Genomic DNA, 26,809 nt, shown 5'->3' with positions numbered 1-26,809 from the left:
GATTCTTGTAAGTCTAAGCATTATCCTCTGATGAAGACCCCTGATAGGGGTTGAAAGCTCAGGAATAAAAAAACTATTTTATGATACGTGATTCGTTTTTTCTCCCTTTGTGGATCCCCAGCTGCAAATATGCAAACCGTATCACAGACCTTCTCTTCCATATATATACATATATATAAATACATACACACATACATATATATATATATATATATATATATATATATATATATATATATATATATATATACATATACATCTATACTAATAAAAGGCAAAGCCCTCACTGACTCACTCATCACTAACTCTCCAACTTCCCGTGTAGGTAGAAGGCTGAAATTTGGCAGGCTCATTCCTTACAGCTTACTTACAAAAGTTAAGCAGGTTGCATTTCGAAATTCTACACGTAACGGTCGACAACGTCCGCCATGTTAAACTTTCTTATTCATGGCCCCATCTTCACGAAAATTGGTAGGCGGCTTCCCTGCGCTAACCAAAACCGATACGTACTTATTTCGGTGGTATGACACCACTGTCGGCTGCCATATTGAACTTTCCAACGGTCTTTGTTACTTAATGGGCCCATCTTCAAGAAATTTGGTACGCGGGTTCCCAATGCTAACTGAATCCTACTTACGTACATATATACGTCCATAGCCTGCAGTTCGGTCCACACTCTGAATCCTCCAGGCACTCCTGAGCATAATCTAATTTTGAAGGTTGCGGCACCAATAATGTTACTGAGAAACTTACAGCCACTGAAACTTTATAATGGCACGAGACTTCAGGTCACATGCGTGCAAAAGAACCTAATTGAGGCAACTATTTTTACTGGCGGTGGCTCAGGGGAGAGAGTTTTTATTCCTCACATCCCCGTTATACCCTCTGATCTCCCATTTCAATTCAAACGCCTTCAATTTCCAGTAAGGCTCTGCTTCACAATGACAATTAATAAGTCTCAGGGACAGACACTGCAAAAGGTTGGCATTGATTTGAGGCAAGATTGCTTTTCACATGGCCAACTATACGTTGCATGCTCAAGAGTAAGCTCAGCGCACAGCTTGGTCATATTACAACCGGAGGGGCGAACTGACAACGTGGTATACATATTAATAAACACGTATGTAGAAGAAATGTGTGTCTTATTCTATTCAGGAAGGATGGTAAAGGCTTGAATGAAACTCCGTGTTGATGCATTGGGTAACACGACAGGTGAGGAGCAGAGAACGTTAAACGTGTCAGTGACTGCGGGGGATTGTGGGACTGAAGATGGTTTAAGAAAACAGAAACGACAAAAACTTAGTCTGTCAAGAATTCTATTTCCATCAATGATTTACTTTGTTGTGCTGTACTTCAGAAGTCTACTTATTTACTCCCCCATTGAAAAGATGAATTCACAAGGAAAGGATGTTGCTGACAAAGTCAGATGTTTTTAGAAAGTTTGGCTCCAGATGTGCTTATCCAGCTGCTCCTTCTTGTCAGTACTTGAGTGATCTTTATGTCCACCTCTGGATGAATTCACAAAGTTTCTTTTCAACATTTTTGTCTCATTAACGCAAAAATCCCGAGGCTTTCCCTAAATTGCAGAAGACGCTGTCGATTGCACGGATTCTGTTTTAAAGACAGTTGTGATTAGTTATGCAGAGCTCGCTTTTACTCACATTGCTTTTTGTAAATCAATAATACAAATCAGCTACAGATCTGGGAATCACTGAGTAGTAAAAATGTTTAATGAGGAGTGTCGTGCACGTTTCTTAGCCTCTCTGATATGATCGACATGGGGTGACGCTGGATTGAGTGGCTGACCAATCGGCTGCTGACTGCGCGGATATCAATGACGTCAAGACGCTAGCGTGCCTTAAAATCACGCGACGGACGCATTTGAAACAAGAGCGGCGCTTCGAAAGCTCGTCATGGTGTCGGCATGTCAGTATCGAGCAGCCCATCACTACTGTGCACTTTTCACTTCCAATGAACACCCGTCGGCAGAGGCAGTGGATGTTTATTTGAAATCAATGAATTCGTCAAAAGTCACACAAACTGGCAGCCCCGGTCTCAACTGAAGAACTCAAAATCGCTGTATGTGAGGACGGGTTTCGGTACGTTAGGCTGGTGCAGGAAATGATGGTGAGATAAAATCTGAAAGGCAGACGACACAATGAGAGGTCTGGCCGCGGGAGGTGCTGCTATTAACTCCACAGCTGCACAACTTCACTGCTGTAAACTCCCCCTTGAGGTGATATAGAAGTAAGAAATCACTTCAAACGCAGTCTGAACACAGAAAGAACTTTAATTCCTGTTGCTGTGGTCTGAAAACAAAGTTAAATACATAAACTCAGTCACACCATTACATTCAAGGACACATTTTAACTACTCTGCACGTCTAACTTTAACAAACATTTGAACCTCTTTATATTAAATTATCTAGAATAAACTTACTTTTCCGCAAGGACGCACAGCATAAATGGCTCAGGTTAAATGGGAAAAAGACAAACTGATCTTACAACGTGCAGCAAGTAAACAAACGAATGAAAAAATAAGGAAGCGTGAACTTTCATCTGGAAGTATCCATCCATCCAATTTCCAACCCGCTGAATCCGAACACAGGGTCACGGGGGTCTGCTGGAGCCAATCCCAGCCAACACAGGGCACAAGGCAGGAAACAATCCCAGGGAGGGTGCCAACCCACCGCAGGACACACACAAACACACACCAAGCACACACCAGGGCCAATTTAGAATCGCCAATCAACCTAACCTGCATGTCTTTGGACTGTGGGAGGACACCCACGCAGACACGGGGAGAACATGCAGACTCCACGCAGGGAGGACCCGGGAAGCGAACCCAGGTCCCCAGGTCTCCCAACTGCGAGGCAGCAGCGCTACCCTTGAGCATGGGAAACGCGCTATATAAATAAAATGTATTATTATTATTATTATTACCCACTGCACCACTGTGCCGCCCACGTGCTTTCTAATGTTCTGAAATTATAGGTCGCAATTTAACCTGGCAAAGGACTTTCTGACAAGAATCTTACATAACCTAACAAAGCATAAAGTAACAAAGCTGCACTGTCCTTGAAGGTAATGACAAAATCATAAAAATAACAAAAAGTGTAAAGAAAATGCAAACTCATTTAAGGCAGAAATGAAACCCAAAATGAAACATCACAGCTGACTTCAGTCCTCAATGCACTTCAACTTCTTGTGGTGTTCATGAGTGTCAAATTCACCATTTAATGTCCATCTTTATTAGTAACTGAACATCTCAGTAGTGTGTGTGTGTGTGTGTGGGGGGGGGGGGGGGGTGTCAGGCTGGAGTGGGCATACGAGGGTACAGCGGGCACACACGGGCACATGACAGAGCGCAGACACTCAGTTGTGGAATGGAGAGCACTGCTCAGGTCTACATGGTGTGAAAAACTATTTGCCCCCTTCCTGATTTCTTATTCTTTTGCATGTTTGTCACACAAAATGTTTCTGATCATCAAACACATTTAACCATTAGTCAAATATAACACAAGTAAACACAAAATGCAGTTTTTAAATGATGGTTTTTATTATTTAGGGAGAAAAAAAATCCAAACCTACATGGCCCTGTGTGAAAAAGTAATTGCCCCCTTGTTAAAAAATAACCTAACTGTGGTGTATCACACCTGAGTTCAATTTCCGTAGCCACCCCCAGGCCTGATTACTGCCACACCTGTTTCAATCAAGAAATCACTTAAATAGGAGCTGCCTGACACAGAGAAGTAGACCAAAAGCACCTCAAAAGCTAGACATCATGCCAAGATCCAAAGAAATTCAGGAACAAATGAGAACAGAAGTAATTGAGATCTATCAGTCTGGTAAAGGTTATAAAGCCATTTCTAAAGCTTTGGGACTCCAGCGAACCACAGTGAGAGCCATTATCCACAAATGGCAAAAACATGGAACAGTGGTGAACCTTCCCAGGAGTGGCCGGCCGACCAAAATTACCCCAAGAGCGCAGAGATGACTCATCCGAGAGGTCACAAAAGACCCCAGGACAACGTCCAAAGAACTGCAGGCCTCACTTGCCTCAATTAAGGTCAGTGTTCACGACTCCACCATAAGAAAGAGACTGGGCAAAAACGGCCTGCATGGCAGATTTCCAAGACGCAAACCACTGTTAAGCAAAAAGAACATTAGGGCTCGTCTCAATTTTGCTAAGAAACATCTCAATGATTGCCAAGACTTTTGGAAAAATACCTTGTGGACTGATGAGTCAAAAGTTGAACTTTTTGGAAGGCAAATGTCCCGTTACATCTGGCGTAAAAGGAACACAGCATTTCAGAAAAATAACATCATACCAACAGTAAAATATGGTGGTGGTAGTGTGATGGTCTGGGGTTGTTTTGCTGCTTCAGGACCTGGAAGGCTTGCTGTGATAGATGGGACCATGAATTCTACTGTCTACCAAAAAATCCTGAAGGAGAATGTCCGGCCATCTGTTCGTCAACTCAAGCTGAAGCGATCTTGGGTGCTGCAACAGGACAATGACCCAAAACACACCAGCAAATCCACCTCTGAATGGCTGAAGAAAAACAAAATGAAGACTTTGGAGTGGCCTAGTCAAAGTCCTGACCTGAATCCAATTGAGATGCTATGGCATGACCTTAAAAAGGTGGTTCATGCTAGAAAACCCTCAAATAAAGCTGAATTACAACAATTTTGCAAAGATGAGTGGGCCAAAATTCCTCCAGAGCGCTGTAAAAGACTCATTGCAAGTTATCGCAAACGCTTGATTGCAGTTATTGCTGCTAAGGGTGGCCCAACCAGTTATTAGGTTCAGGGGGCAATTACTTTTTCACACAGGGCCATGTAGGTTTGGATTTTTTTTTCTCCCTAAATAATAAAAACCACCATTTAAAAACTGCATTTTGTGTTTACTTGTGTTATATTTGACTAATGGTTAAATGTGTTTGATGATCAGAAACATTTTGTGTGACAAACATGCAAAAGAATAAGAAATCAGGAAGGGGGCAAATACTGATCACACTACTGTAAATGATCGATTTCACTGCTAGACTTACAAATCAAATATTCAATCCAAATCAACATCTTATTTGTTACTCACCCCATTGTCATATTAACTATTAAGAAATGGATCTTCAATACGGAGTGTTATATCTTCAGATTAGACAACACAGGAGATGTGACCAGAGGTGTCGACAAGTTAGAAGGTCACAGATGAGCAGATTTGACAAATGTCAGTCATCCTTATCGTTTATTCACCAAATACCATTGTGAGTTTATTTTACAAAATATAAACAATTATTAGATTTGTATTTTGTTAATACATAACCATTATTAAAAAGCTTAATTCAAATAAATGCTCTTTTCCCATAGAGAATCTTCCATAACCTAATAAAGCCGCACTGTCCTTAAAGGTAATGACAATATTAAGAAATCTGCACTAAATATCCATTTGATCAAACCCAAATCTTTCCTCCCCTCCGCCTTGCCATTCATTTAATATTGAGAGTGGCCACTAGGGGGGGGGCAGTTTGGCTACAGAAGAATCAGCTCAGCTGTCAGCTCTGAAGGTCATGTGACTGTGTGACCGTGTCACCCTTATTTTGCTCTTAATTCATTTAAATCTTAGTTTTAAATAGTTTTAAATATAATATTTAAAGTTCTTTATTTCAGGTGTTTTGTTCTTGTGTTTTTACTTTATTCTTATTTCTTTTACATTGTACTGTATTCTTTCTTTTTCTATATTTTTTTTCTATGTTAGCTAATGTTGTCTTATTTTAATTTCTTATTTTGTCTTTTATTTTTCTTTTCTTCATTATGTAAAGCACTTTGAGCTAATTTTTTGTATGAAAATGTTCTATATAAATAAATGTTGTTATTTCCTTCCCGCCTTCACTGCTGGGGGGTATTTTTCGTACGTGGATTACTCGCTTAGCCGGATGTAATTGTTGACGGTTTGGCCTGATCCTGATCTGTCGGTTTTTTGAAACTCTTGCTGGAAGTGTTGTCATAGCAGCACATCCTAATCCTCAGACCGCTCAGAGCAGGTTTGTTCTGCGTAAACAAGGATTAGTTTACACAAGTAATCAGTGTCCGTGCGTGGAAGTCATCCAGTCAGGGCTTCGCCGTTCATGAATGAGCGACCAATTGATATTGGTGCGCAAATTATACGAAGAGAATTTCATATAAAGAGGGTTTTGCGTGATCGGCAAGATCCTTTATTGCTCCTGGAGGAAATTCTTTTCGAAAGATACCGCTTTAGCCGATGGGGAATATTGTACCTCAAAGATTTATTAGCTCCGTATATTCGAAGTCAAACTCGGCGAAGTCGGGCTCTCACAACCACACACACAGTAGGCATTGCTTTGAGATTTTTTACAAGCGGCACTTTTTTATATACTGTAGGCGATGCGGAAAATCTAACTAAAAGTGCAGTTTGCCAGGCAATTCGTAAAGTCTGTTTGGCTCTGAAATATTTCCTTCAGGTTTTCATTGTGTTTCCTGGATACCTGCGTGTGCAGACAATAAAAGAGGCGTTTCATGCCATTGCAGGTAGGTAATACACAGGCTAAAACACCCACAGCTCCATGAAGAATCTCACAATCAGCCTAACATTCTCATTACCAGGATTTCCAAATGTGATTGGGGCACATGGAACTGATCAGAGTGGAGTCTGATCAAACATTATTTGGAAAATGTACCTCTCCTCCTGATGAATAATCAGACAGTGTCTTCATGAAATATTTGACCTTCATCAATATCTCGTTGGTCAGACACAGGTTCAAGGGATATGACATTCCCTGCAACTGACCCAACAAATATATGCAATGACCATCCTTTACCTGAAATGAAGTGACCACTGCATCCTGCCACTGGTTCTGAGAAGGAGCTTCCCCCTGGAATGCCCTCAGAAACAGGGCGATGGGCATTTTGCTGGAGAGCCAAAAAAGATGAGTTTACTGTGTCAACCACACTATCAAATAACACATCAGATACTTCTTTGAAAAAGCTTGTTGGTATTGAGTCAAGGACGCAGGTGGAGGGTCTCACTTGAGAGATAATTCCACATAGGTCAGGTAAATCTATCATGGTGAACAAATTTAAATCACTTAAAATTAAATTCTTGGATTTAATAGGATCAGTATTAGGGGGAATGTACTACATGATTTCTGATATCATTCATTTTGTAATTAAAAAATATAGAAAAAGCTTCAACTTTAACTGGTAGTTTTTTGGAGGCATTCCATTGAGTGGGTTTAGCAAACGATCAACAGTAGAGAATAAATCTCTGATATTAGCAGCATTGTTATTTATAATTTTAGAGGAGTAGCACAGCCTCTCTAGATGGAGTATGTTGTTCTAATCTGTTATTTTAGCCTTCAATATTTCATAGTGGACAATCAATTTAGTTTTTGTCCATTTACGCTCAGCTCTCCGCTATGTTTTCATTAAATCAGACACTCTTTGGGTCTTCCATGGTGTAACAGTGCTGGAGGATTTCTTTTAAGTTTCTTTTCAGGAGTGACTGTATCAGCGTCAGCTCTCACTTTAACAATAAAACGTCCCACCTTACTATTTACATTATTATCACTATTGTAGTAAGCACTGCAAACAGACTGGTTGCTTAAAATGTTAGTAAATTTTGAAACTACAGATGAATCAAGAAGCCATTTTTAACAATTCACTTTTCATTAATTTTATCTATCAGTATTTTCATATTAAATAATTAGAGAAAATGGACAGACAAACCGATACCCACGATCTGCCTCACCTTTAGGATTCTCTCAATCCAATGTGTGCCCCCCCTTTGTGTGTTAGCTGGATATCATGCTGGCTCAAATCAAAAGAGTGCAGGAGGTTCAAGAATTCAAGTTACAGACCACCAACAATGACATCTCATACATGTACAATAATGGAGTGTACGGTCAATTGAGAAGAAGAAGAGAGGTGGATGTAATTATCAAGTAGTTTGGAGAGGTAGAAGGACTAGAGACTCTGTACTAACAGGACATTATGAGAGCACAGAGGAATAAAGAACTTCTTAAGTGCTGTGTTGTTTGATATTGTTGATGATGTGATGATGTGTTGTGAAAGGAAGGACTTCAATCATTCAAGTTACAGAATATTGGAATTGTAGTTAGGCGCCTCCGTGAGTGGCAGCCTTTCCAGCAGGTCCGTGTGGGACTTTATCTTCTTTATCTTTCTACCTTTTTCTCTATTTGTCTGATCACTCCTACCACTTTCTTTTATGTGGACTCGTTTCCTGGACACTTTTTACTACTTGGACATAGATTTTTACACGGCGAGACTCGTCTATTCAGGTAGTCAACTTCAAGCGCTGAGAACAAAGGCCCATGCTGGTGTGGTTCCATATTTACCTGATGAGGTAAGAAGGTGGTATTGTGACCGCAGAGCCGGTGCTAAGCTAAAGGCTAAGCGCCTTTTGAGAAAGTGGTGATACAAGCCTTCAGTGCCTTCTGTGATCCTGGGAAATGTGAACTCACTACCAAATAAGATCGACAAACTGGCTGAGCTGGTGAAAAATGTCAGGACCTACAGAAAATGCAGTTGTTGTGTTTTTGTGAAACGTGGCTAACAACTAACATCCAGATGCTAACGTGGAGCTATACGGGTTTAGCACAGTTACAGTGGACAGAGACGCAAATACCTGTGGGAAACAGAAACGAGGAGGACTTGCTCTCTATGTGAACACAAGGTGGTGCAACCCTGGACATGTTAACGTCAAAATCTCCACTTGCTGCAGGGACATCGAACTGCTGGCCGTAAGTTTGCATCCCTATTACTTGCCCAGAGAGTTTGGACACGTCATTGTTGTTATTGTTTACATCCCTCCTCGGGCGGACATGGAGATAGCGTGTGACGTCATCCACTCCGCTGTTGCTAAACTACAAACACAACACCCCGAGGAGCTTGTGCAAATCGCTGGAGACTTTAACCATGTGACGCTGGACAAAACATTACCTACCTTCTCCCAGTATGTGGATTGTACACACCCAGGTAAATAGGACTATTCACCTACTGTATGCAAACTTTAAAGACACATACAGCGCCACCCCGCTGCCTGCACTTGGGAATGCAGATCATAACCTGGTTCTGCTTCAGCCTCACTACAGACCAAGAGTGACAGAGCTACCTACAACCACACGCTCATTCAGGAAGTTGTCCCCTGAGGAAGAGCAGGCTCAAAGAGACTGGAAATACAGACTGGGATATCCTGCAGGGATCACATAGTGAGAACATTGAGGATGTTGTTGACTGCACTACTGACTACATCAACTTCTGTATGAACATTGTAGTTCCAGTAAGAACAGTACGCTGCTATGCTGACAACAAGCCCTGGATTACAAGTGACATCAAAGGCCTTTTGAACCAGAAGAAAAGAGCTTTTAAAGGCGGTGTTCAGCATGAGCTCAAGCATGTGCAGAAGGAACTCCAAGTCCAGCTCAGGGCGGCGAAGGAGCAGTACAGGAGAAAGCTGGAGCAGAAGTTGCAGAATAACAGCATGAAGGAAGTGTGGGATGGGATGAAGATCATCACTGGCTACAGCTCGAAGCGGGGTGCCACCATTGAGAGAGACGTGAAGAGAGCAAACCAGATGAACAATTTCTTTAACAGGTTTGACCACCCTAACCCACTCTCACCTCGGAGTACTGCACCCTCCACCCATCCTTCTGCTGATACCAGCATTGAAGAGAGTTTCCCCCCACCCACAATTACAGCAGCCCAGGTAAGCAGAGAGCTGAGGAGACTTTGTGCCAGCAAAGCAGTGGGTCCAGATGGAGTATCGCCATGACTGCTGAAGGCCTGTGCATTGGAGCTGGGGAGTCCTCTACAGCGCATCTTCATCTGAGCCTGGAACAGGGGGGAGTCCCAAGGCTTTGGAAAACTTCTTGCATTGCCCCAGTCCCAAAGGTATCACATCCTAGTGAGTCGAATGACTTCAGGCCTGTCGCCTTGATGTCACATGTGATGAAGACCATGGAGCTGCTGCTGCTTCACCACCTGAAGCCACAGGTCCGCCATGCCCTCGACCCTCTGCAGTTCGCATACCAGGAGAAGGTGGGAGAGGAGGATGCCATCATGTATATGCTACACAGATCCCTCTCCCACTTGGACAGAGGCAGTGGTGCTGTAAGAATTATGTTTCTGGACTTCTCTAGCGCCTTCAACACCATCCAACCTCTGCTCCTTAGGGACAAGCTGACAGATGTGGGAGTAGATTCATACCTGGTGGCATGGATCGTGGACTATCTTACAGACAGACCTCAGTATGTGCGTCTCGGGAACTGCAGGTCTGACATTGTGGTCAGCAACACAGGAGCGCCGCAGGGGACTGTACTTTCTCCGGTCCTGTTCAGCCTATATACATCGGACTTCCAATACAACTCGGAGTCCTGCCATGTGCAAAAGCTCTCTGACGACACTGCTATCGTGGGCTGCATCAGGAGTGGGCAGGAGGCGTATAGGAACCTAATCAAGGACTTTGTTAAATGGTGTGACTCAAACCACCTACACCTGAACAGCAGCAAAACCAAAGAGCTGGTGGTGGATTTTAGAAGGCCCAAGCCCCTCACGGACACTGTGATCATCAGAGGTGAGTGTGTGCAGATGGTACAGACCTATAAATACCTGGGAGTGCAGCTGGATGATAAACTGGATTGGACTGCCAATACTGATGGTCTGTGTAAGAGAGGACAGAGCCAACTATACTTCCTTAGAAGGTTGGCGTCCTTCAACATCTGCAATAAGATGCTGCAGATGTTCTACCAGACAGTTGTGGTTAGCGCCCTTTTCTACACGGTGGTGTGCTGGGGAGGCAGCATAAAGAAGAAGGACGCCTCACGCCTGGATAAACTGGTGAGGATGGCAGGCTCTATTGTAGGCACGGAGCTGGACAGTCTGACATCTGTGGCGGAGCGACGGGCGCTGAGCAGACTCCTGTCAATCATGGAGAATCCACTGCATCCACTGAACAGGATCATCTCCAGGTAGAGGAGCAGCTTCAGCGACAGACTGCTGTCAACGTCCTGCTCCACTGACAGACTGAGGAGATCGTTCCTCCCCCAAACTATGCGACTCTTCAATTCTACCCGGGGGAGGGGGTTTGGGGTAAACGTTAACATTATACACGATTATAGACTGTTATACCTGCCTCGCACTCTCCACCTTGCATTTTTTAACTTGCACTGCATTGTTATCACTCTTTAATTTAATATTGTTTTTGTCAGTATGCTGCTGCTGCTGGAGTATGTGAATTTTCTCTTGGGGATTAATAAAGTATCTATCTATCTATCTATCTATCTATCTATCTATCTATCTATCTATCTATCTATCTATCTATCTATCTATCTATCTATCTATCTAATCATTTCATTCTGAGCCTCTCATCTGGGGGTCTACGCTATTCATTGTGGGGTTGAATTATTGACAAAGGAATGAGGTATAAAATGGACCTCGGCCAGGCAGGGTCCTTAGCCCGTTACGGTGTAATGTCATGATAAGTGATGAGGTCTTTCCTCACATAGGAATAGAGGAAGCTGAATTTCTGTCTGCTGCCATATTAAGATGCTACCCTGATAGTCAAATCCACTTGAGCCTCATCAGGTCAGATATCTCCACGCCACATGCTAATTCATTCTTCCATATGTGACTGGAGCCCTCAGCCCAAATCTGTTTGTAAAGACTGCACAGCTCAGTCAGGTGAGAGGCAGCAGCCAACGACTCAGAGCGGCCATCGCCACACCACAATCAGCCCGTCACTGTGACAGACTTCAAGTTAGAATTGTCCTAATTCCCTCTGCACAACACTGCAGATCTCACATTCTCATCTTTCATTCTCAAATTGTGATGCCTTAGGAACACAGAAACATGAAACAGAAACAGAGAGAGATAAGAGAGTCGAAGAAATAGAGAAAATAAAGAGTGGAAAAAGACAAGAGGACAGAGAAAGGAGAAAATAACATCAAGTGAGATGAATGAAAGTTGGCCAGCCCTTGTGTGACACAATGACACACACAGAGTCACACAAGGAGAGGACATGAAGTGTCACAGATACTCATCAGGACCACCACATTAATAAGAACACAAACTCACCTGTAAAAACTCCTCAGCGCTCAGAGGTTCAGACGACTGCAGGAGGACATCTGGAGCTTCAGGACCTGCACATGAAAAGAGCAGAATGGAGACAGTGAAGATGGCGTTTGGTGACATCAGTCCATTCACTGGGCAGTAATTACTACAACAGGACAGTTCAAATGTGACACAAACTGACGAGCAGTGACCTGCTGAAGCCCACTAAAGCACCACTCAGTGCCCACCATACCCACTGGCACATCTTGTCAGCACACTGGGCTCACTGGTGTTTAAAGACTTTTGGTAGACTCACCAGCTCTCACTTTATGTCTCAGCTAATTCTTCTTCACCACAGACAGTCTTCAGGTCCTCTTAGTCAGAGAAGTCGGCCATGAGGAGCTCAGCTGCAGAGCCCAGCAAGAATGAGCAGAACACAATGTGCCGAGTTTCTTTAAAGGCTTTAGTCATCCTGTGCCTGGGGGGGGTCTTCATATTTCTATCTCTCTGTGGCTTTGTGTCCAAGCACAACTGTTCACAGAGTCTGACTCTCCAGAGGCTTCAGTCCTACATGAAGAGAAGAGCTGCAGGGACACAGTGGCCGACATTGGGGTTCTTTTTACAGGGGGTGACTTATAAGAAGTCATCAGCTCTTTGGTGAGGTGCCCTGTTGGTCACTTTACATGTGTGTACATCAGGGGTGTCCAACTCTGGTCCTGGGGGGCTACTGTGGCTGCAGGTTTTCATTCTAATCATCGTCTTCATCAGTCACCAATGTCTGCTGCTCATTGTCTTCTTTTCATTTATTTCAGTCTCCTTGTTTTTTTAGAGCACAATGGAAGTGTTGGGGTCTCTCAATAAGGAGATCACAGGTTTTGTGTCTGGGGGTCCTCACTTTGTGAAATATTGTAAGAGTTTTTTTTTTTTTTTTTCATTTAACAAAATATGGACCAATGGTGAGAGAGGGGAACTATTGGAGGGGGGGGGGGGGTCTGGGGATATGGGATCTGTGCAACCATAGCCCGTCAGGGGGCACAGACCACCCAAGTAATGATGTATCAAAAGTAAACGTGTGTCTTGTTTCTTGTGTATAACAAAACAAAACTAAACGTTTGACTGACAATTTCATTTGTTGTTATGGTAATGATTTAGGGATTTAAATGATTAAATATTAAATTAATCAGGTGGAATGTGTTGTTACTTTGATTGTGAATGAACTGATCTTGATACTCCACCTCCTCCATTCCATCCATTATTCTCTTCTTTTCAGCAGGTTATCGATTCAGCGCCATCCTGGCCAGGCTATTCCTCCTATACGGCACTCACACCCTTTACATGAAAGACCCCCCAAACTGTGACCCCCGGCTGATTCAGCTGTTCTTCCATCGTTACGTGAGGATTTTCTGTGCAATAGCAGACACAGTTGTGCCGATTTACAGCTCCTGAAACTTTAAATTGAGCTTCGTTGGTACTCGTAATTTTATAGGTGATGCCACTGCCTTGTCTTTCTTCATTCATCACCATTTGTCAGAATTGTAAATGGCGATCACGATCATCCTCTAATAACCCAGGAATCAATCTTGGCCGCTACATTTACAGCCTAAAAATTGCATTAGACGTTCTCATGTTCAGGGTTTTAAAAATGAAAAAAATTAAAAGAAAGAAAGAAAGAAAAAGCTGTACAAGTACCAATAACTGCAAAGTCCATTTGTGTTTTCTAAGAATAAGAATAAATCATTTTAAGCCACATTAAATTAATAAATAGTAAATCTTCATAATGGGCGGCACGGTGGCGCAGTGGTAGCGCTATCTGGAATAGCCTGCAATAGGAATTCACCAGGCTGATACAGTGGAGCACTTTAAAAAACTGCTGAAAACACATTACTTTAACATGGCCTTCTCATAACTTCAGTTTAATTTAATCCTGATACTCTGTATGTTCAATTCACTATAATAACGATTCATGGTGGCTGTAAAATCTGTACTAACCCCTACTCTCTCTTCTGTTTCTTTTTCCGGTTTCTTTGTGGTAGCGGCCTGCGCCACCACCATCTACTCAAAGCATCATGATGCTCCAACATTGATGGATTAAAAGCCAGAAGTCTGCATGACCGTCATCATCAAGTCCTTCTGTGAGAACCCTAAATACAAAGAGGACTATTTCATTGATGTTAGGTAGAATGCCCAGAGGCGACTGGGTGGTCTCGTGGCCTGGAACCCCTACAGATTTTATTTTTTTCTCCAGCCGTCTGGAGTTTTTTTTTTTTTTGTTTGTTTTTTTCTGTCCTCCCTGACCATTGGACCTTACTCTTACTCTATGTTAATTAATGTTGTCTTATTTTAATTCTTACTTTGTCTTTTATTTTTCTTTTCTTCATCATGTAAGTCACTTTGAGCTACATTATTTGTATGAAAATGTGCTATAGAAATAAATGTTGTTGTTGTTGTTGTTCTCAGAGTGCCATCCACTTTGTGCTCCAGTCTTAAACTCCAAATGTGCTACGGGGTGCCGATCTGGAACTGGCACTCTATACAGGGCTGATGAATGGTGCCATCAAAATCAACAACAATGATTGATCACAAATGTCACATTACATGTTTGTGTGATCTTTGTGATGACATTACAGTTTCAGAACATGCTAACTGATAAATAACAGACTTATTCAGTGCATGGTCACAGATTTGAAATCAAAAACACATGAACTGTGAAGTCTGCATGCCACGGCTGTCCTCAACGGTCCACTCAGGAGTGACTGACAGTTCTTTCCACCAATCAGCTTTCTTCTTTTGTTTTCAGTTGTTACCTGCCTTTTCTGTGCTGTCCTTTCTGATTTTGTCCTCGTCACCTCTGCCACTGAGTGTATTTCATCGATGTCACCTCTTCATTTTGTGGTTTACACTTTTTATATTTTTCTGCCTTCTTGCAATTCATGGCCAATGTACCCTTTTTAGAGAAGTCCTTGTAAGAGTCAAGCTATACTCACACATTTGAGAACATCAATGAAATAAAATGTAAAAAGTGTGTGGCCAAAAAATGAAACAAACTTACAAAATACAGAATGTCCAAGTAGAGTGAACCAACGCCGAGTAGTGAGGGGGTTAAATGTGACCTTCAGTGGTGGGGGTACAGAAGGGGTCACTTCTGCTTTTTGGAGTTTTCTGTCAAGTAAATGAAGCTGAAGCTTTGTGTAGCTGACACTCTCTCAGAGCAGAGCTTTCTAATTGTCCATCCTGCTGTTGGAGTTTATTGAGCTCATGTGGCCTCCAGCTTGTAGTCTTGACGTGAAGAAACGTTGTCTTGGGTATCGATATGAAGAAGGTGCTGAACTCAAACTGAAACCTGAACCAACACATTCAGAGTATAGAGCGTCCTTCACACACCACACCAGGATATACTGACATGGAGCAAAGTGACATCCGTTATATTTTTAGGTTAATTAGTCAAATTAACAGCTGGGGTAGCAGAGATCTCTGTGTGTTTCTGCTTTGTCTTCGCTTTTTCTCTTATATGTCATAAAATAAAATCAGTTCATTTCATTTTCATTGTGTTTTGCATTCATTATTGTGTCCCATTTCTCATAAAATTATTATCATTACTTTAAATAATATTCCTTGTATACATTAATTAATATTCTTCACAACTGTGGTCCCCCGTGCTAACCCTAGCATGCTGTTGTGACTCCCTCTTCAGGTCTTAAACATTTCTTTTTGAACCCTGAATGTTTAATTTTATTTGTATTTCGATCGTCTTAAATTCCCACTTTTGGACTCACCCTTGACACACAGCTGATGAATGTGTTTGGGTTGCAAAGACTCTTTAATCATTTACTGTATAAATGATAACCTCAATTAGTGTAAAAAGTCTTATAAAGCCCCTCTACATTGGTCTGTCATGTGACGGCTCTCTTTTTAGTCTCCTGTCCTCCTCGACTGTCCCTCCCCAGTATCTGATTGGACAGCATTGGCTGTCAGCTGACGTCACTAAATGACTTCTTCATTATCAGGGTTAAGAACGGCTGTCTGCACTCAGCCCAGGGGTCAGTCATCAGATGACATCCCAGAGACGTTACAAGTTCATTGTTACTCAGATAAGGCCTCATCTCCAAAGCTCAAAACAAAAATATTCCCCTTGTTGTCAGTGGTAGCTCATGGCATTTGGCACTGCACTGTGGATTTGATTTGACTTCTCCATTTTTTATGATTATCTTGAACTTTTTCAGTTGTGTTCTGTGGTTGAAGTTATAATCACCACACAGTACTGTTGCTACCTCATTCTGTTTTCTGGTGTTTGTATTGTTCACCATCTTATGTCACAGCACTGGTGCAGAGATGATCAGTCCCTGTATGGCTGATGTCCTGGCAGTACAGTTTCTGAGTCCTTCATGAAATCTTACGTGTTGTTGATGACGGCTGATACAGGAGGACCACTTCAACATTCAGAACAGCTAAGAGGCTTACCACAAGTAAGCTAGTCATTTATGACTATGAAAGCCCCCGCTGTCTGAAAAGTGTTAACCACATTTAGAACAACGATGAGGTTTTTTCTTGCACCTTGAAGTTGTTGAAGAAGATTCTTGCTGTTTGTGAAATATGTGTTGTATTCCAGTGTGTTCATTCCAGTGTGAATTGTGGTCAAAATTTAACATCTTATTAAAGAAAGAAACATCCTCTAACAAGACAATTCAGTAATCAGGCAGGAGAAAAGCTGTTCATTGTATCTTTTAATTACTCCTCAGCAAAATGCCTTGGAGGGAGCATTCACCAAAAGTAGTCTGTTACACACTGGTCAGAATAACAAAGAATAGAGGTTCAGTTTATAAACTGTTGAAATTACATACAGTGTCAATCAATGCATACACTTTACTCTGGTTGGTTCTTTGGTTTACACCCAAATGATTTATATAAAATAAAAGTCTGTTATATTATCCATTCATCCATTTTTCAACCCGCTGAATCCGAACACAGGGTCACGGGGGTCTGCTGGAGCCAATCCCAGCCAACACAGGGCACAAGGCAGGGAACCAATCCTGGGCAGGGTGCCAACCCACCGCAGTCTGTTATATTATATTCTGGTTATTCTTAAACCTTTGAGTTGCACAACTACCCTTGAAATTTCTGTACAGATAAAAACTCTCCATTTTTGTTGCTTATAGTACATCTGCTGATGTCTTAGTCATCCATCAGTACATTTTGTATATTACATCAACCTTTCTTCTAGTACATTCTTTATTTACCTGACCATCTCAGTATTTTTCCAAAACCAAATCTTATATTTCAGTGTACATTTTGTTGTTTACTTGACCTTTATTTGGTTTCCAACTTTTATTTACTCTTTATACTATTTCTTTAAGATGAATGCTATGTTACCCTAAAATTATTCTTCCATAGAATTCATATGTGGCTCTGAGGTTACCTTACATCTACAATCTGTTTGCCAATTTCAGTGTTTCCTCCACTATTCTTATATACTTATTAACTACTTTAAACTGAATTCCTTTACTCACTCAGAAGATTTTTCTTTAATTTTTTTGGTTGAGGAGCCAATGGAAAGATCATTTGTCATTTCTGGGACAGGATTTACTCCAGTATGACTTTGTGTGTGTCTCCTAAAACTTCTTCTGGAAGAGTACCCTTTACCACATTCAGAACAGGTGAATGGCTTCTGGTGGACTGCGTTAGTGTGGGTCCTTCTGTGGCATTGAAGCACGGTTTGACATGAGAATCGTTTGCCACATTCTGGACAGCAATAGGGTTTTTCTCCAAAGTGAATTCTCATGTGTTTCTGAAGATTGCATCTCAATGAGAACAACTTACCACATTCTGGACAACAGTAAGGTTTTTCTCCTTTGTGAATTCTTCTGTGCCTCTTAAGAACGCTTATACATGAGAACGAATTGCCACATTCTGGACAACAGTAAGGTTTTTCTCCTGTGTGGATTCTTCTGTGCCTCTTAAGATTACCTTTACATGAGAACGACTTACTACATTCTGGACAACAATGAGGTTTTTCTCGTCTGTGGCTTCTTCTGTGGTTCTGAAGATCGCTTCTGCTTTGGAAAGACTTACCACATTCTGAACAGCAATGAGATTTTTCTCCTGTGTGAATTCTTCTGTGGTTCTGAAGATGGCTTCTCCTTGAGAATGACTTTCCACATTCTGGACAGCAATGAGTTTTTTCTCCTGTGTGGATTTTTCTGTGCCTCTGAAGATGGCTTCTTGTTGAGATCGACTTACCACATTCAGGGCAACAATGAGGTTTTTCTCCTGTGTGGATTCTTCTGTGTCTCTGAAGATGGCTTTTACGGGAGAATGACTTACCACAATCTGGACAACAATGAGGTTTCTCTCCTGTGTGGATTCTTCTGTGCCTCTGAAGATGGCTTCTCGTTGAGATCAACTTACCACATTCAGGGCAACAATACGTTTTTTTTTTCAGTATGAATTTGGATTTCTTTCTCCACTTCCTGTCGATCAGTTTTGATGGCATCTGTCTGTGTTACTCCAGTAGCAGGGAGAGAACTGCACTTCAAAAAGGCTGCTGTCAGGTTCTCTGGTCCTCTTGCTGATTTCTTCATACCTTTCTCATTGTATTGAAGACAGGGCTGGTCAAATGAAGGTGGAGAGAAGCTGCCATTCTTCTGTAAATCTGAAAGAACACAAACATTAACAGTATTGTTTTTTCCCTGACATCTTAATCCAAGTCGACTTGCAATATTTGAGACACAATTGGTTACATTTTTCTCGTTTTTCCAAATGGAGAACAGGCAGGTCACATGACTTGCTCTTGGTCACATGGTGTCAATAGCTGAATTTGAACCTGCAACTTCAGGGTTTGATTTCCAAATTCCTAACCACTACCCATCTTTTAATATAAATGAAACAGTACAAGTAAAGTGCTGGCACACTGGTTGAAGTTCCTTCCTCACACTGAGGTGCCATTTATGGTCCGGCCACTCCATGGCTGGTCTTTACATGTTCTGCTGCTGTCTGCTCAATTTCTGCACCTTTCTCTCATATGTGAAAGACAGGCCTGATCTGATCAATCGATCATAAATCTCAATCATAAACTCCAAATGACTTGACCGGTGATCAGCAAATTAGTGGATCTTAATGATAAATGATAAAAAGCATGCAAGATAAAGTTCCAACATTACCAAAATACAGAAACCTGTCATCACCAGTCTAACAGTTTTATTGCCATCCTAGAAGAGATAACAAATTTGCGGTTTGTAATATATGTGGAAAATGAAGTCAGTAATGGAGGATTCTCTGCTAACACTTTCAACAATACAAACCTTATTCAGCATCTGAGAAGTCAACGCAAAAGGGACTGGTGTGAAGAACGAGCTGTTCAAAGACTGAGGCGACTAGCAAGCTTAGTCTAGCTCAGCCGCCTACTCTCACTCGGCCTCCAATAATGGCAGCACTTAGGAAACTCAACCTTTTAATACTGACAGCAAGAACGCCAAAGACTTACTGTGACAGCAAAAACAGTGGAATTCGTAACCCTGGACACCCAGCTACTTTCAGTTCTGGAAGATGTCACCTTCTAGATCATTTAGATCCACGATTCCTTCTGTCAGTGAGTGTTTGTTGACTGATTTACAGTAATCCCTCCTCGATCGCGGGGGTTGTATTCCAGATCCCCCCGCGAAAGGTGAAAATCCGCGAAGTAGAAACCATATGTTTATATGGTTATTTTTATATTGTCATGCTTGGGTCACAGATTTGCACAGAAACACAGGAGGTTGTAGAGAGACAGGAACGTTATTCAAACACTGCAAACAAACATTTGTCTCTTTTTCAAAAGTTTAAACTGTGCTCCATGACAAGACAGAGATGACAGTTCCGTCTCACAATTAAAAGAATACAAACATATCTTCCTCTTCAAAGGAGTGCGTGTCAGGAGCAGAGAATGTCAGAGCAAGAGAGAGAAAAGCAAACAATCAAAAATCCATACATGCTGTTTGATCTTTTAGGTATGTGAAGCACCGTGTGGGAAGCATATCGCTTGACAAAGCAGCCACATGTAAGCCCAGCAAGGAAGGGAGTAATGTGAAGATAATCTTTCAGCGTTTTTTGAGGAGCGGCCATATCCTCTAGGGGTGCGAACAGCCCCTGTGCTCACAATATATTTGAGGATTTTTATTTAACACGTAATACGCACTCTGGTTGGGTAGCTTCTCAGCCATCTGCCAATAACGTCCCTTGTATGAAATCAACTGGGCAAACAAACTGAGGAAGCATGTAACAGAAATTAAAAGACCCATTGTCCACAGAAATCCGCGAACCAGCAAAAAATCCGCCATATATATTTAAATATGCTTACATATAAAATCCGCGATAGAGTGAAGCCGCAAAAGTCGAAGCGCGATATAATGAGGGATTACTGTATTCGTATAATTAATTAAACCAGGCATTAGCTTTTTTGACTGAATTCCATTTATTAGCCTTTCACTGTGTAGGTAGATGGGAGGAAAGGGATGCAGAGTTTTACAAAGCTGGTACATTAATATAAATCGTTATCAAGTGGATGTCGATTAGTTAGAAATTGTAATCAGCCCTCTTATTGGCTTGTTGGGTAGAATGGTATGAGCATAGTTGTTGGACCTAAATAAAATAATACTAATTACACATAATAAGCATTGAGTGTGAATAGTCACTATACAGTTATGAATTCTGTAACAGATATTATCATCATAATGATTTTTTTCTCCAAATTAAAACAATGTTGCAAGGACATGTACTTCACAGATGATTGCAAATCTCAAACACATAAACTGCTTAGTTCCGGTGTCTCGACCACACAGACGCACTCGGAGTGACAGATGACAGCAGAGAGATTCAAAGAAACTCCCTGCCAACAGAACTGCAGACTGCATGAAGAAATTGTCAATAAAGATAAAAATGATATTTGAGTCAGCAGCATCAGAGGTGAATCTTTATCTCTGTGAACCTCATACCACAAGAGATGCTGGTCCACTGGCTTTCTGGAGGACCAATAAAAGTCGTCGTCCTCCCTGTGCCCTCCTTATACAAGTGGGGACAACGAGGGTCTGTTCAGTACGGCAGCACAAGTTTTGGATGACAGGAGGACCAGACTGTCCTCAGAACAAGCAGAGATGCTTATATTCTTAGATAAGAACTTGAAGCGTTCACCAAGACTGTCTCGTTTTCTTCTTGTCGGAGTAGGCTCTGAATGGTGTTTCTGGTTATTCTGGTTCTTCCCCTCATCCCCAAAAACATGCAGGTGAAGTGGAGTGGTGACTCTAAATTGACCCGATGTGACTGTGGGAGACGGAAGGGCCCAAGATCATCTCCAAGTGAAGACTTCACACCACTGCCAACTTGTCCAGGCCATGCTGCAACAGTAAGTTCAGGCTGAGAGCAGAACACAAGATGCTGAAAGAAGACCCTGAGACCCCCTGAATGTCATCATGGCTCGTACAGGTAGCTCTTGTCACTGTTAATGTCAAAGTGCACGAGATTACCATTAGAAAGATGAGGCACATATTAGGTGTGCACTGGCTTGAGCAAATTCACTCTTATTTAGTGCACAGGGGTGAGTATATTATTCTTACTTACTTATTTATTTTTGTAGACATTTTTGCCTTAGATGCCACACAATTTAAGAAATATACACATCTTTAACAAAATATGACTTTCGATATTCTCATTGAACGTAATGTGCTGTTGGCCTAACATACGTCACAGCTTCAGTCAAAGCTTCATGATGTTCAAGTGATGCACTCAACACTTTAGATTTTTCCTTATTCACCCAAGTTTGTCTAATTTATCATTCATGAGGTAACCTATTGTTTGTTATCATGCACCTGAGCAGGTGGTCTTTATCCAAGTTCAATTAACTATATTCTCCACTCTCATTTCAATCTTCTAAAAACATTAACGCACTCACCGTTAGAATTTATAAATGTTCTCTTTTTTTAATATTTAAATCACAATACTCACCCATTCCAACACTCCCAGGTGACTCTTCTCCTTCTCTCCCATTTCCCTCAGTGATTTTCTCTTCAGACTCTGATAACTCTGATTTCAGCTCTGCAGAATTCTCCTGCGTAGCCAGTCGTCCTGTATTATTGGACCAGGGCTGTAAACTGGATGGAGATTCTTCACAGGCATCTTGCTTGAAAATATCCTCAGTTTCATGCTTTTGAAGTTCAAGACAAACAGAGAAATCATTCAAATCCTCAGCTTTAATGGCAGCAGACACCCTGTTGCACTCCTCCTCCTCTTTAAAAACTGAAATTCTTTCTTCGTGATCCTCCAGCTTCACACTCACATCCTCTGATGTGAGCCACTCACAGTCCTCTTCTTCAATGTCCACCGTTCTTTCATCCATGCCATCTTCTTTGGCAGAGGCCATGCTCTGTGGGAAACTCTTCTCTCTCTTTAATTGACTGCCCTTCTCTTCTCAGATTCACTTTTCACATTGAAAGCCCTGAGCTGGAGGTCATTAGACACCTCAGTGTACGGACAAGTGAAATGGGAAAGCCCTGTGAAAATAAAAGTGGTAGAATTACCTTCATAAAGTCAGTGAAAATAATGAGCAAACTTCAGGATCACAGTGCCCTCCATGAGGTTTGGTTCAAAGACACATTTTTCTTGATATCATCCTGTGCCTCACCGTTTATAATTACAAATCCAACAATTCAGATGTGATCAAAGTGCATTGCAGACCTTCATTAAAGGGGATTTGCATACATTTCAGTCCCACCATGTTGATGTGACAACACTTTATCTACACTGCACTTTCATGTTTGGACACTGCTAATTATAGAATCCTGAATGCATTTGACAAGAGAAAGGCATACAAGAGCTGGAAGAATGAAGATTTAATATGGACACGGGTTACTGAGCTTAAAAATAAAAAACACGCACTTGGGGTTGGACTGTCGCTTACAGGGACAGCATTGAGATGTCAATTTGAGGAAAAGACCTGAACAAAAATAAAGGTGTGACTATTCTGATAGAAAGGCTTGATGTCGTATTTAAAAATGAAAAACGATCGTATCTATGAGGCATATTCAGATTTAACAGAGTTAAAAGGGAGAGTGCAGTTTCTATCGTGGATTATATCATCGATTTGGAGCAGAGATACTCCTAATGGGTAATTCCACATCAAATCATCACACTTTTGGACCCCATCATCACAGATTTTATCAAAAACCTAATTTTCTGGAGATGTTCATGAACTTATAAGGTAGATTTAGTAAAAAATTGGCTCATTTTAAAATATATGGTTTTTTTGCAATTCAAATTTTAATATTATAATCACTCATAACATGGTCCAATTTTCATGTTGGGGATAGTATAATATTTTTACTAACTACAGAGTTGGAAAAGAAGTTTAAAACGACATGACTCCATGACATGTGACATGGAGTGACCTGTATGTGTAGATATAACATGGCTGTCCCTGATGCTGTGTGAGCTTTTAAGCTTTTGGTGTTGGCTGGGATTGGCTCCAGCAGAACCCCGTGACCCTGTAGTTAGGATTCAGCGGGTTGAAAAATGGATGGATGGATGGACACGGCACATTTAGATACAAACCAAAGGCAGCTGGCATTAACAGCATGGATGGCACTTACTTTTGCTTCAATGGAATTGGTGGTAATGAGAATTTTTGTAGAAAAGTCAAGTCTGGTGACAACAGGCATTACTGTCACACTATAAACTGATATTCATCCACCTACTGAGGCTAAAAGTGGAGGCTCAACAAATGTCAGTGTGGTCTCACAGTCACAGCACTTCACTGGTACAATAAAGTAAAGGAGATCACGCTAAAGACAGACAAGTTTCACAAGTGGATACCACAGTTTGTTACTAGCTGGATGAAGATGGCACCATGACTGGAATACCTGCATGCCATGTTGATGATTTTATATGGGTAAGGCCCTATGATCTCTATGATGCGCAAAACACAGACAGAATCACGGAATTAACACATAAAAATTGATTTTAGATTTAAAAAATGGAAATGTGCAGAACTCAGAGACTGAAGGAGTGACTGTTACAAATCTTCCCAATATATTAAAATGATTGAATACTCTGTAGTTCTATCAGTCAGATACTATTTTGTAGTTTGTTGTTTTTCAAGCAAAGACAATTCTTTGTAGAAATTCAGTCGCGCCTCTGTCTGTTTGTGTGCGTCTTTCCTGTATGTTTTCTTATTAAAGGCACATGAATTAGCTAAGTCCATGAGATTGAAATGTCAAAGCCAGCAGTATCAGATACTCCAACTATGCCTGAATAACTAAGAAACATGAGCTTAACTGTAAGATTGGGCACACAACAATATCCCAGGGACGTTTAAAAATCTGGACAACAACTTTTCTACAAGTTTTGTTAGCACACCATAGACTGGACACGAAAAGATACTTGCAATGACCGCATCAAATCTAAAACCCATCTCAAGAACAATGAGAAATTAAGATCAATAGGTATTCACCTTCAGGTAACAACAGCGGAAACAACAAAATCGTCATATGCAAGACGCCAGTTTGGGGAGGATTTTGTGGCCTTGTGTGCGGAGTCGGACATACCGCTTGAAATAAATGACGAAAATGTGTCCTTTCTTTATTAAGCATTGTAAACATGGAGGAGCGCTGCAAGAAACTGGTAGCAGTTTTCATCAAACTCATTGACCCGTGTCTTTGTACAACATATGGAGGCCATTCTTCGAAAGACATGTGGCAAGAAAATTTAGGTTGTAGTTGACGAAAACACAGATAGCTGAGACCACAGCGTTCTCAACATAGTGATAGGTCAAGTAAACAGTCGGCTGTATGATAATTATTTTATCATGTGACCAATTATATTATATTTAGCCGGTATTAAGAGACTTTCATGTAGAAAGCTGTTATTAGTGAACGGCACTGGTTATTAACAGGTTCCCTTTTATAAATTAACAACGATGTTTCCGAGTTAATTAGCGTTTTGCCTGGTGGTGACGAGGCACACGAGCTCCACATTTGACTCTGATGTTATAAACTCGGCCCTACAAACCTGAGCAGAAGAGCAGGCGTCTCCTGAGATGTAGCGAGCCTTTGAAAGTGGGTCTCTCTCTTTAGTTCTAATTAATTCCCTGATTTAACGTCTTCCAAATGAGTTTGCTTTTGCTTTGTAATTATTTTAAGATATGCAGTAGATGAAGCTCCAGACGAAATGATGCACGTTTTCAGTCTATTAACATTTAAGGTTTAAGAATCATGAGTAATAACTGACATAATTACAATTTCAGGTACTGAAGAGCAGGACTTTCTGATAGATAGATAGATAGATAGATAGATAGATAGATAGATAGATAGATAGATAGATAGATAGATAGATAGATAGATAGATAGATAGATAGATAGATAGATAGATAGATAGATAGATAGATAGATAGATAGATAGATAGATAGATAGATAGATAGATAGATAGATAGATAGATAGATAGATAGATAGATAGATTTTGTATAATGTTAACGTTTACCCTTACCCACCCCCCCCACCCCGGGTGAAATTGAAGAGTCGCATAGTTTGGGGGAGGAACGATCTCCTCAGTCTGTCAGTGGAGCAGGACGGTGACAGCAGTCTGTCGCTAAAGCTGCTCTTCTGTCTGGAGATGATACTATTTAGTGGATGCAGTGGATTCTCCATAATTGATAGGAGTCTGCTCAGCGCCCTTCGTTCTGCCACAGATGTTAAACTGTCCAGCTCCATGCCAACAATAGAGCCTGCCTTCCTCACCAGTTTGTCCAGGCGTGAGGTGTCCCTCTTCTTAATGCTGCCTCCCCAGCACACCACCGCGTAGAAGAGGGCGCTTGCCACAACCGTCTGATAGAACATCTCCACCATCTTATTGCAGATGTTGAAGGACGCCAGCCTTCTAAGGAAGTATAGTCGGCTCTGTCCTTTCTTACACAGAGCATCAGTACTGGCAGTCCAGTCCAATTTATCATCCAGCTGCACTCCCAGGTATTTATAGGTCTGCACCATCTGCACACAGTCACCTCTGATGATCACGGGGTCCATGAGGGGTCTTGGCCTCCTAAAATTCACCACCAGCTCCTTGGTTTTGCTGGTGTTCAGGTGTAGGTGGTTTGAGTCGCACCATTTAACAAAGTCATTGATTAGGTCCCTATACTCCTCCTCCTGCCCACTCCTGATGCAGCCCACGATAGCAGTGTCGTCAGCAAACTTTTGCATGTGGCAGGACTCCGAGTTGTATTGGAAATCCGATGTATATAGGCTGAACAGGACCGGAGAATGTACAGTCCACCTGTGGTGCTCATATTATCTCTATGGAGAGCTGTAACTTCTCCACCTTTTCACAGGCAGCAGCACTTCAGTTCCTTCACACCAACCAGCTGAATCTTCCTGACATTTGAGCAGAGCTGACAGACAATGGTCTGAAAGCAGACCAGGACGTTTTCAAAGGCATTACGCCTAACAGGGTGTCATGGCATCAGTTTGGTGGGAGAGACCTGGCAGCACTGTGTCACTAATGATGGGGGGAAAATCAGCTTTCTTCAAGAAGCCTGCCAGGAAAAGGAGACGGGCAACCTTCTAGTCAGTGAAGGAGATTGTGCTGACCAAGGGAGGCAGGAAACCCCAGGTGGAATAGCGGGTTCAAATCAGAAGGGCACCACGCTGAATATGTCCACCTCTACAAAGAGGTCTTTCTGGCTGAGAACACATCAGCTCAGGCTGTAACAAA

The 26,809-nt window shown here is 41.7% G+C and overlaps 4 protein-coding genes across 6 annotated transcripts in view; 2 read left to right on the top strand and 2 right to left on the bottom strand.

Moving 5' to 3' along the window:
- Nucleotides 1–26,809, top strand: part of LOC114641540 (tigger transposable element-derived protein 1-like) — a 769,935-nt gene that overhangs the window by 221,450 nt on the left and 521,676 nt on the right. The window lies entirely within an intron of this gene.
- LOC114641539 (zinc finger protein 501-like) overlaps nt 1–26,809 on the top strand; it is a 419,195-nt gene that overhangs the window by 53,157 nt on the left and 339,229 nt on the right. The gene's annotated exons all lie outside the window — the stretch shown is intronic.
- The window catches only part of LOC127527842 (oocyte zinc finger protein XlCOF26-like), a 192,433-nt gene continuing 180,225 nt past the window's right edge, over nt 14,602–26,809 (bottom strand). Inside the window, exon 2 of the mRNA XM_051927982.1 lies at nt 14,602–15,426. The gene's annotated coding sequence lies outside the window, so the exon portion shown is untranslated. The remainder of the gene's footprint in view (nt 15,427–26,809) is intronic.
- LOC114641514 (gastrula zinc finger protein XlCGF7.1-like) overlaps nt 17,169–26,809 on the bottom strand; it is a 688,851-nt gene continuing 679,210 nt past the window's right edge. For 2 of the 3 annotated variants that reach the window (XM_051927979.1, XM_051927980.1), the window contains one exon: nt 17,169–18,732. In XM_051927979.1, the coding sequence (XP_051783939.1) occupies nt 17,587–18,573 (987 nt within the window). In that variant the 5' untranslated portion in view covers nt 18,574–18,732 and the 3' untranslated portion in view covers nt 17,169–17,586. Of the gene's footprint in view, nt 18,733–22,055; nt 22,374–26,809 lie in introns of those variants that run through there. The other variant, XM_051927981.1, reaches the window with a different exon arrangement.

The sequence above is a fragment of the Erpetoichthys calabaricus genome, chromosome 5 (assembly GCF_900747795.2).
Source record: "Erpetoichthys calabaricus chromosome 5, fErpCal1.3, whole genome shotgun sequence".
Classification (NCBI taxonomy): Eukaryota; Metazoa; Chordata; class Cladistia; order Polypteriformes; family Polypteridae; genus Erpetoichthys; species Erpetoichthys calabaricus.
The sequence above is the reverse complement of the archived record's forward strand: the minus strand, read 5'-3'. Positions and strand labels throughout refer to the sequence as shown.